Source organism: Phaethon lepturus, unplaced genomic scaffold (genome assembly GCF_000687285.1).
Source record: "Phaethon lepturus isolate BGI_N335 unplaced genomic scaffold, ASM68728v1 scaffold50965, whole genome shotgun sequence".
Lineage (NCBI taxonomy): Eukaryota > Metazoa > Chordata > Aves > Phaethontiformes > Phaethontidae > Phaethon > Phaethon lepturus.
The window spans coordinates 10,130-22,314 of NW_010543630.1; the positions used below are offsets into that span (position 1 = coordinate 10,130).

Below are 12,185 nucleotides of genomic sequence, written 5' to 3' on the forward strand. Positions count from 1 at the left end.
CTATAGCACCCAGACCAAATCTCAGTCCCATTGCTCAGTAAGATAAGGAGTTTCTCAAGCTCTCTGAACTCAGAAGACTGCCCCTCAGTCCATCCTCTTCCTTTTTTGGCATGGTTTAAAAAAAACAAATATTGTGCAACTTGTTTTCCATTGTGTTTTCCTTTCTGGAGAGGAATTTTTCGGTCACTCTTCCATTTGCCAGTGTTCACCATGCAGGCTTTCAATAAAGGAAAGCTCTGCATCAATCTATATCGCTACCTTTCTCTCTCGCGAGACATGCATTTACTTCTTGTGCAACATGGACAATAGGCAGCAAGCATGGGAGAAAGAAAAGAGGTCCTTCAGAGCCATCTCAACAGCTAGAAAATTGTGCTGAGTAAATAAGCGGTGAAGACAACCTCTCGAGTCAGAAAAGCAGTAGACAACATGTCGACAAGTAATTACAAGGACTGGGGTAAATGCAAAGTAGAAGGGAATACTTGCACCAGTGACTTGCCAAGGTAATAAAGAGCTTTAAATATTTGTGACCCGTTCCCAGACACTGAAACCTATCTGTTCTCCCACAGAAGAGGGGTGAAAAAACAATCAACCTAAAAGGTAAGCTCAGAGCCAGATGACATGTGCAGCTGTTTAATTCGCCCACTATACCGAGGAAGTTTCAAACCTGGGTCACTCCATGACTCAAAGCTACAAGAGACGGCACTGGTTAGCCTGCATCAGTCATGCAGTTCGGATTTGCCCTTGTGGATTCTGCCTCTTTGGAGAGGACAAAATTCCAATTTTAAAGGGCAACTGTACAAACAGGACATAGGAGTATTTATATTCCTCTCCAAACACCGGCACAAGCAGCAGGGATCTAGTGGGTGATTTATGAGGTGGGAATGCTTCTTTGAACCGTATGTTAGATGGGGGTTGCCTTTCAAGAGTGGAAGGGAACATACGACGGCTGTCTTTTCTGAAGAGCTCTCACAGTGGCTTTTACCCAGGTGGTCACAGCTGCTAGGTACTCAAAATGAAGTCCTCGCCTTCCATTCTCTCTCTCTCTCGCATACAAAGTCAACACACCAGGCCATTTTTCTTTTATTTATTTCCCAGAAGAGCTCTTCCTTGCACTTTCCAGACATGATACAAAACAAGCAACAGAACTTTGTTTCATGTACAGAAACAGTTTGTTGGAATATAAAGAGTTACTGGTGATCGTTACTGAAGAATGTTGGCTTATTCCAGGGGCACTTCAGTATTCCTGAGGAATAATCATTGATTTCTCCTTCCTTCCCACTGGGATAGTCTTAGTCATTAGTCACTGTTCCTGTAAAGCAAGAAGGCTTATATTATTAAAAAGCCATTTGGGTTCCTTACATGGAAGGTGCTGCACGACGTAAAGCACACCACTTAGCTTTGTAACATTTCCAGAAGGTAGGCTAACATTTTCATCCTTTGCTAGACTGAGCGGTTGAGCATGGAGAAGCTAAGCACCTACTTTCATACCAGAAGCATGCCATGTTTTCATGCATATAGGCCTCCATTCTGGTAAAATGGGTACTTCAAAACACCCAAACATTATTGTTCAAGTTAACTATTCAGAGATTGAACAGAAATCAGATAGAAATCAAAGCCACAAAGGGCAGGAGGAAAGGCTCCAGTTGCCACACTTCTCATATTGTTGCACATCAGTATAATCCACAAGGCTATCAAAGTTAGGTTGTGGGTTTTTGGGTGATAAATAATACAGGCCAAATAACCTGAAAAACATGATACTTTATTTTGCAAGGCAAACTTAGGCCATATAATTCTCAGCCATACCACTTTAAGCCTTTACAATTGCTAGATGTTGATCTTAAATTCAGCTGAAGTCACAGTGAAATCCACTTCATGAAATTACTTAAAAGCCCTCAGAATCTTATGACCACAAATTAGAACTTTTCTGCATTTTAAGCAGCCTCTTGGTCTAGATGAATGGCTCTTGCATCGGTGTTGGCGTTTCATGATCAACTCACTAACCCACAGGATGGGCAGCATGATGATCCAAGCTACAGCTAGAACAGCTGCAAAGTTGCTTTGTAACCTCCTGATTATTTGGTATCGTGAAGGTCCTCTGTCCTCACTCATTCTCATTTAGGATTCAGAATTAAGAACTTGATCCTGAAGAATGAAGAATCCAGACTGGATAAAGCCCCAAGTAACCTGGTCTGACCTCATCACTGACCCCAGTTTGAGGTCAGACTAGATGACCTCCTTGAAGTCCTTTCCAACTTGAGTTATCCTGTGATCCTATGAACTTGACAGGTTTGGAAAACTAGAAATAATTTTGTTATTTCTTTGTTAACACAAGCTAATCTGTGTTACATTTTTTTCTCTCTCTCTCAATAAAGCTGATTTTCTTGCAGCATCTCACATTTTGACAAGTTAGCATTTGAACAGAAACTCAGTTTCTAAAGCAAGTCCTACAGAGTTTAGTTACAAAAGTATTTTCTAGGAAAAAAAACAGATGAGTGATAATGCAACAGTATTTTCCACGCTCCTAACAAACAGAAATTAAACAATTTTGTTGTAATAACCCTGGAGCCATTATCCATGACACGACATTTCGGAGAGAATTAATGACATTAACCATTAGATGGCTTCATCCGCATCTTCCCTCTCAGCACGTTCAGCCTCTTTGTGCCAGAGAAAGCTAGTGGAGACAGTGCACTGGAAACTATCTGGCTAGTCTTGTGCCATGCAGGCAGCTGCGCTTCTTCTGTGAAGTGTCCTTTCAATTACCTCATGCTTCAAAGGACCACCCTTGCTCCAGAACACAGATTAGTCCTTAATCCAAACAAAATCCCTTACTAGGCTGACCTGAAAGTCAGTTTTCTGTTGCCCAGCATCCCTAGTAACAAGCATCCTTGAATGAATAAAGCGCTTTCAGAATATGTGAACAGGGCATTTACCATTCACATGAAGCCACAGACATGTAATTCCAGTTTCTTTTTGGAGACATAAATTGGAAGAATATCCTCAGGATGGTGTGGGAAAGTTACCACGTTTTGATGTTAAAAGTTACAGTTTCTCTATACTGCTATCCAAAATATTTTATTCTGAAGAAATCCTTCAAGAATCTTGTCATTGTCTCCCTTTCTTTACAGGCAGCTGAAGATAATATTTGTAAACAGGTATGTCTGGTAGGGCTGCAGAAGGCTGGCAAAAGCTCATACACCAGTAAATCTGAGAAGGACTGGACTCAACCTTCGGCATCAGGAAAAAGCCTAAAAACACCTTCAGGCCTCCTTCATTAGGCAGACGAGCAATACAGGGGCAATTTTTGCATTCCGTGTACTTGCCATTGAAAAGCTCCTGGCAGAACATTTTACCTCAGTACTTTCTGAAGTGCTAAAATAACTATAAATATGTCCTGGTGCACGCCTCTCCACCAATATCAGTGAAATGCTTTTAGCAGTATATGGCTTTGTGGATCCACAATATGCATGTGCACCCCTTTTTTTTTTTTCCCCCAGATGCCACAGTGATAAATTACCATAAGAACAGCCCCAGCTTTTACACGTGAAGAAATAAAGAAAATATTAATGGAGTCAGTTTAGGGACTTAGTGCACTCTAGGCAGTTTGCAAGCAAAAATGGTTCCTGCTAATTAAGCTATTTTTAAATATTTTATCTCTGCATGGTCAGTGATAATAATGAACTCATTCAAATTATCCTCTTCAAAATTATTTTAAGTGTACAATTTCTTCAGACTAATTATTACACTACTATCCAGCCAAACAAGCCACAAAACTTGCAAGTGATTAGTGTTTTCATGTTGAAAAAAAAAAAACCCACAGAAGATCAAAGATCTGCTTTCACAGGCAGCTCTACCCAACATGCCTGACATGCTTCATCCTAGGCTCATCTCTTTCAAAGTCTGAAGACAGAATCTTACCGTTAGTTTAGTTTTCTACCTTTTCTAACATGTATTTTTATTATACGTGTTTTCAGGTTGTGGGAAAACCTACCTGCAGGATCTGTTAAACTAATTTTATGTATTCAGTCTAGTAAGTTTACTACTGAACACACCAGATATTAACATTTCTAAAGAGCAGGGGAACCATCCCCACTTTGGCAACACAAGCATCTTCTGACTAGTGCTCTTTTGGGAAAGGCAGAGGAATATCCGTTTAAATGGTGTCTAGAGGTACCATTTAATGCTAACTTATAACAGTTACTAATTAATAGTAACTTGTACTGATACTTACTTTTACAAATTTACCATGGAGGAGATACGGAGACTGGAAGTCATGTTGACAATTGGAATAAGCCATTCCTAACCCCATCCCTGACCCAAAAGCGATAGGCCATGTCTTTCCTGTGGGGGAAGGCAAGCAGAGAGGAAAAGTTAAAGTCAAGAAAAGCTTCACATGACAGTGATAGCATTGTTAAATAAGCACCAAGAAAGAATAATACAGGAAGATGCATATGAAGCCCTTTCAAGTTCTACAAGTCCTAAAATCAGCTAAAAACCAGACCACTTCAGAAGAACAACAAAAGTAACAGTGAGTAAGGCATCATATTTAGAATTTAATGGAGAGCAATCTCTAATTTCAAGATATTACTGAAAATTATTCTATTACCAAAACATAACTAAAAAATAATTTATATCAGTTTTAAAACCCTGGCAAGACTGGCAGAAACTGATGTCTAGACACATGGCTCCAGTAATTTGGCTGAGGGTTTCTTGCAATTCCAGAATTCGAGCTGAGCACAGTAGGAGCTTAGAGAGATGCTGCATGTAACAGCCTTGTTACACAACGGTTCGAAGTTTAGGTAACTCCATTTCAACTGAAAAGACATGACCAGTAATGACAGAATTGGTCTAACATGCTGATTAAGTTTTACATGCCTCAGAGATTTCTTGGTTTTAAACTGCACCTACAATAGACAGAAATTAGGAAACCAGGCAGTCAAGATTACTGCAGTATACTTACTTTTGAAGAAGATGACTGAGAAAACAATTCCTAATCCAAATCCAGCACCTGTAAGAAGAAATGCAGTGAGCAAGGACTAAGAGAACGCAAAGTAATGGAAAATGATTTAGTTCTTTACAGTAATTCTTTGTTCCAACTCAGGAATATTGGACTACATGTTATTTCAGCACACCAAACAAAAGTGTTCTTAAATAGCAATTCTGAAAAAAATAATTCTTGATTTCTTAAATAACTGTAAGCAGCTAATTCAGATTAAAATCCCAATATATACAAGTACATTATCAGAAAGATTTGGGAAACAAACCAGACTCTCATCCCAGGAAAAGTTACTGAATTTCTGTCACCATCTACAATGTGGAATTAAGATTTCTTTGGCTCATTGTCAGCAAATGAGAAACACTTAAATGAAAACTTATTGTGTCCTTGAGCTTTAGATTTTGCAGATGAATATCTTATTGTATTTCGTTTATCTCACTACTTTAACTACTTCAATGTGTGTCCTGAGGGCAGCAAAACTTTGATGCTTTGTGTTACCCTATACCTTGCAAAAGAGAGCTCCAGGCTGCTTATCTTTCACATCCACAACATTCATTATGGAGTATATTTAAACACATTAGGAATGAATGACTTTTCACATCCTTATACTATATATAGAAATAACTGCAGCAGTCGAAAAAAAATTTATCCAGCACCATTAAAAAACTCGCCTGGAATATTTAAAAATAATTCTTGCTTTCCTTGGAAGGTGCGCTTATGATTTTTTGCATGAAGTCAGGCAAATCTGCAAAACTCTTCTCATGACTCAATAAATGTAACAGTGAAAACTTTGAGCTCAGTGGGTAAATTCTACCTTTACTTATATCCATTAAAAACAAGAATTTTTGATAAGGTGCAGAAGTATGAAAGTTTAAAAAAAGAAAAAAAATCACTCACATATATGCTCATTAAAAAAATACCTAGCAGTTTCAGGTTTCTTTTGCAGCAAACACATCCTGTTGGGTTTTAATTCTCTCCTTTCAATACAAGAAACCTAACTTAAGTATAATGAGTTTCATTAATTAAAAGACATCTTTTTTTACATTCCTAAAAGCATATGATCCTTATTGAAGCTCCTGTTGAACACATTACTAAGTGGGTTGAGTCCAGAACAATGCCAAAGAATCCTATACCCTCTTGGCGTATAGGACTACGCTGCCTTTTTTTTTTAAGTTTCCTTCTACTGTTTAAATCTTTTTCCTTGCAAAAAGTATACCAATGGTAGCTTCTACTGAGACACAGATTATTGAAACAATACTTACTGCACTACTTAATAAATAAACTAAGTACCCCACGTTTTTCATTTATTAAAAAACCTTGACTATTAGAACAGAGATGACCAAACAGATGATCTGAGCAAACGCCCTTACATTTACTCTCCTGGTAGGACTTCACTATCCATATTTACCAAGAGCTGGAAATCAAAGTTGCTTTTGAAAACTCTTAGTTTTACTACAGATTTTCAATTGTGACAGAGGTAACTGCTTTACCAGGTCACTACAACTTTGGAGTAGGCTTACAAAACATGCAACTGCAGGGAAGAACTTTGACCGCCTGCCAAGTGGTCCTGACATAACTCCCCCAGACATTTTAGAAACCGAGCATTTCGCAGAAGGTCAGGTTTTCACTCTAATCATTTACACAGCTAAGGGAAAGTCTCAGTTCCTCAGATGTCTGGGCAGAGCTTCAGGCTTTTTTTGCATTTCAGACAGTAAGAGATACACTACTTGGAGCATCTCATACAAACAGCTAACTACTCATACCGTGTCACTGACCAGCATTTATACGCAGACTGGAAGAGACATCTTGCATTACTAAGGGCAGCAGTTCATCTGTGCTAATTCCTCCACTCCCCCTCCCCAAGCAGGACCTTCCTTCTGTACCTTTGTGGTAATACAGCTGGTGTTGGCGCTCGCAGAATGTTTATGCTATTAAGGATAATGACTATCTTCAAGTATTCATCCCATGGACAACTGTTTGGCCCTCTGACCTGATTCCCTCTGCCAGTCTTTTCCTACAGTATGTAGTTACGCTGCCTTTTTGTTTTGGGCTGTGGTACTGTAGGTCTGAAAAAGACTTTCTGGAGGTAATTACCTTCTGTTCAGACAGCACGAGGTGTTGTTTGAACTGTCCGGTTCAGAAGGCCTGTCGTGCAGCAAGTGATACTGGTCCTATGCTTCCTGTCCAAGAACAGATCCCTTCTGCCAATCCAAACAGTTTAGCTAATCAATGAGAAATGATTTACAGGATGACAAATTCTACATCATCTCGACGCAGAGCCCAGGCAGTTTCTAATGTCACCACATTTTCCACGTTACCAGTCAAACCCACATTCTTCTTACCAGAGTGGTGGTAAACTGCTTGCTTACTTTCCTAAGAAAAGTCTGCACTTCAGGATGCAGCTATAGCTAATACAGTTTCTTTCCATCTACATCCAGAAATCTTCATTATTTTGTATTTTCTTCACCTCCTTCAAATGCTCTCTCACATTACACCCCCGTTTGTAAAGGCTCCACACAGATGCCATCAGTGCTGCTTCCTGTTGGCCACAGGGGAAGCTACAGGATACTCTTAAAGGTGAAAAATGTATTATTTCTGCCAACTGCAATTCAGCCTAGGCTTAAAACAAAACCTAGGTCTTCCCCCACACTAACACCCAACACCACTGTTAGGTCGATGTGGTCCAGCACGACTGACTTGTTAAGACAGAATGGTCTTTCCTAAGAAAGCTTTTTGCTGAAGTAGTGATAAGCCTGGTTCTAGGGAAGGGATTCTTGTTCATGAAAATGCACAGTGTTGATCTTAGAGGCTATCACTGCACCCTGTTCCAGCAGGAAGGGGAGTACAGTGGCTGATTAGTTTAAAAAGATGATAGTAAGGTATCTAGGGCCTTGCTTTACGTAATGAAAAGGCTACAGAGAAGAAAAGAAGGGGATTTGACAGCTAATGTTTTTTTGTTTTCTGTACAAGAAGGCAACTTCAGAAACAAAGCCAAAAAAGTACCTTAGCTTCCCTCACCCCAAAGGCAGTTTGGTTCATTCCTTTTCTTACTGACGCACAGACTATAGTCTATGCTGAAAACTGTTGCCGATCGCAACACCCAATCCACAAGAAATGCTCAGATCTGCCCCCTCACGTCAGCCAGTGCATATACAGCATTTGCTCTTTCCTACTTGGTTTTAACATTTAAGCGTTGGTTTTAAGTTAAAACCAGAAGCCTTAACTACATTTAATTTCTTAGCCCGCCTGGTTAAGAACATATTTCTGCGGATAGTTTGTCACTCATCTTCATTTCACTAGAAAGTATTTGTGGTTATGTGGTCATTTCCTGTGTGTCCAGGAGCAAGGGGAAGCTAAACCATCTTGTCTCGGAAGCAAAGTAACCCGTTTCACTTTAATTCTATATAAAGTTACACCAGAGATAAACAATGGCAAAGCTGCTGATGAGTTTTACAGGTTTAAGTTCTCACATGCTCAATTTCCTTTTAAAGAGGCAACATGTTGCTTCAAAGAGCCTCCCACCTGACCAGGGGACACTCAGTCTGCAGCTGTTTCTACTAAGGATCAGCACCTCTAGGCCAGGTTTTAACTTCATAACAATAAAACATGAAAGGTTTATCTTACAATAAAAACAAACGAACATGGAAAAGCTAAGGGCTTGATCCACGCTGGGCACATTTTCCCTCCCTTTCTTGCATGACAGACTCTTTGGAGGAAAAGGCCACAGGAAAGAGTACAACGTATTTTTCACCTCCTCTGACAGTTTAAAATGTTTAACTAGAAAAACAGTCTCTTCCACCCTACATCTATCACTTCAGCTTAAACTCATTTACAGTCAGTGTCAACAAGGGACAGGATGGTTCTGCGGACACCTTACTCCTGCTCCCCAGCAAGTGTCCTGGCCGTACAGACCAGCACAGCCACATGGAATTGGTATTAGGCAAAAAGCCCGGTCTCTGAAACTTTTTAATTCTATTTTTTTGGCTCATACACCTTCCAAGAAAAATGTCACAGTACCTCAAATCAATCTAACACACAGAAGAGCACGCGCCGTATACCCAACAGGACATCATAAAAGTGTCTCGGAGAGAAACACAAATCTTCAGGATGGGCTCCTGCCCCATAAGAACATCTGGGAAAAGCTTTTTCTATAAATTTAATCAACAGTCCCTCCAACAGCGATGCTACATGGTTCTTTCCTAGGCTACCCAAGTAGCTACAGGCTGAAGCAGCTATTAAGACTGGCACACCTAGATATATTTTTCTTCAAGAGCTTGAAACTTAAAATAGAAGGATTAAAATATGCTTGTTGACATCTGGCAAATGTGTTGCTGTTACTATAGCAGCTGGAAGTTTTAAAATTACTTAATAGTTTTCTTTATTTTCCTCTGCCATTTCTTACACACAAATACACAATACAGAGCTTCAGCCTCCTCTCTTTCAGATTCTATTAATCTACAACTAAAAGAACTAAATGATTGAAATAAAATGAAGAAGGAGCTCCTAGAAGGCGGCTTCTTGTTCTAAGAAAACAGCAACCACTCTGTACAGACAAGAGTCTAAAATAGGTCAGGGACTTGTCCCAACAGAGAGTATTTCTTCCCAGCTAGAAAGACAGCTTCCAGTAGGATCAAGAAAACTCTATCGAGCTCAGTTAGCTTCTCTCTGGGGACAGTGACAGAGACAGCCTCAAGGTCCAACAGCAGATCTCATCCATGGAGCTGATGCACTGGAAGTTTCAAGTGAGCATCAGCTCAGTCCAGCAATAAAATTTGCTTCAGGTAAAGAAATACCCAAGAAAAGTCAAAGTTTTCAAAACAAACACAAAACACAAGCAACTCTCAAACTACATTCTCCCTCCTGTTGTAGAGTGTCCCGTCCTGCACTGCTCCAATCCCACTTTAAGATACAGAGACAACTGTTGTGCAAAAATGGTGAGGAGATCCTTCATACACTAGGACAGCCTTTATAGGGCACTTAGCATCAGTTAGAAATCCAAGACCATGAAACCACTTATTTACAGAGGGAATTAATTTTAAGCAGAGAGGTCTTTTGTGGCAGGAATCAGATTTTCTTCAAACGCCAACTTTGAAGCTTTCATTCTCATCTCCCCTGTTGTGCGGACTGTTTACATAGCAGACAGAAAAATGAGCAAGGACACTAGAAGAAAACATACTGAAACCATATACCGAGTACTCAAGGAAGAAGCAGGGGAAAAAGAGTGTTTCGTTTTCTTCTAGCATTTGACTATAGTAACACAGAATAACTGGAATGACAGAATATAAATATCCAAATACCATTATATTACAAAAATCCCAACATGCTTCCAGGGGCCCCTTTCACCCTTAAGCACTTCTGCAGTTCAACTCGTGCCCAAAGGCTAACCTTAGATAAACATCAGCACTTTTGCAGATGGACACACAGCAGCAGGAAGTATCGCTGTTAGCCCATGATCTCCCAAGCAATCACAGCGATAGTCTCGACCAGAAACTTCATCCTCACACCAGTGAATGAGCTGGTAAGATGAGAGGGCACGTGCATTTCCTCCCTCTTGTAAAAGGGGAAGAGGAGAAGAGTGGAAGCTGTTCTTTGTATAGACAGCGCAACAAAGGATCTCATCAATATTGCATCAAGCTTTTCAACAAAATCAGGGTTGCACTCGCTTTAGAAGCACATATATAAGAAATCAACAAGATACTACTAACACCTCTGCTGAAAAACTCTACTTTGTCTTCCTGCATAAAATATTCCACTAATGGAAACAATAGAATTGCTAAAAAGAAAAGTTTTGCTGGAGTAAACACATCCACATTTCGGGTTTTTGCATGCCTAACTATGAGGGTTGGCAATCGTGCTTCTTCGCACGTAGGTTGACCATTACTGATGTCTACTGGTGCAGCTACAAAATAGAGACAATTCAGAGCAAGAAGTGTTATGGTGGCATCTCGCTAGCACAAACGCTAAGGAAAGAAGCCCGATCCTTCTCAAATCTCGTGCTATTAATTCATTATGATCAAGGATGTGCAAGCAGCCCTGAAAGGATTTCCTTAGAGATCTATAGCTGATATAAAAAAAACCAAAACCGAAGAGTTGTTCCCACCTACTACTGCAACATCTCAAGGACCGAGCAAGTGGCTTAGGGTATCACTTGGCTAGAGTCCCCTTGTCCCGGACAGTGTCACTGTGTGCCACCTCCCAAAGAAGGCAGAGCTGGCATCTTATCCATGCACTAATGCAGAGGACAAGGAAGTCGGAGCACTTGGGATTCACTTCCAGTGAGGAGATCTTACATAGCCTGGGGTTTTAAGTGGCAGCACTATCACAGCTGTTCATTCAGGTTTTCTTGCACACTGCAAGCATTGCCAAGAGCAGGCTGGAACAAGGGTCAAGCAGGGCTTCCCCCAGCGTCGTCTGCGGCTTCAGTGAGCGAGTGTATCGGGAGCACCTAGGCAGGGCAGAGCTTCCTGAATCAGTCGGATCGCCAGCCAAACTTAATGGCAGCCGCTCTATCTCCCCTGGACCAGTAAAGCCGATTTAAGAGGAGCAGCAGGACACAATGCATTGTCTTCTTCCAAAAGAAGATAACAACCCCTTAATTTGTAGACGATCATGGTATTCGTGTCTCTGCTAAAAACATAACTAAATATCGCTGTTAGATTTTTGACTAGAAGCCTATTCTCAGAACAGCATTTGTCCACCTCTTCCAAACAAAACATTTTTTTGTTGGCTATATTGCCTCCCTGCACAGCCTAAGCCTAAGCAGTTAATATTTACACTACTTGGTCTGCTACAAGATACAACTAGTAGAACTTAATCTTCCCCTGTATGACAAAGGAAAATAACTCATGGTTACAAAAGCTCTCATAATAATGCAGTTGTGTGCTCACATAACATTCACGTTCTCCAGTATTAAAAACAAAATCCCAAATGAAGAACAAGTCTTTTGACCTGGTAGCTGAGATTGGAAGGCCACATTACAACCGCCAAGCAAAAAAAACCACTTCAAAACAGGAATCTGAGGATTTTTGTATATTTGGAGAAAGTCTAATCCAGTTTTCAGAAAGTATAATCAAGTTTTATCATTACATAGACTGTCTTTATCCTATTCATAACCATGTGAAGGATTATTTAAAAATACTGACATTGCAATCCATACAATGATTCTTCCTGAAATATTCAACCTGTGGAA

At 40.1% G+C, this 12,185-nt stretch overlaps 1 protein-coding gene across 1 annotated transcript; it reads right to left on the reverse strand.

The window, feature by feature from the left end:
* Positions 1 to 1,067: 1,067 nt before the first annotated feature.
* MINOS1 (mitochondrial inner membrane organizing system 1) lies at positions 1,068 to 5,008 on the reverse strand (the record flags this gene model as incomplete). The annotated part of the gene is made up of 3 exons (XM_010288390.1): positions 1,068 to 1,309; positions 4,232 to 4,341; positions 4,961 to 5,008. Coding segments are annotated over 3 exons (167 nt in total), but the record flags the coding sequence as incomplete, so codon positions are not given.
* Positions 5,009 to 12,185: the final 7,177 nt, after the last annotated feature.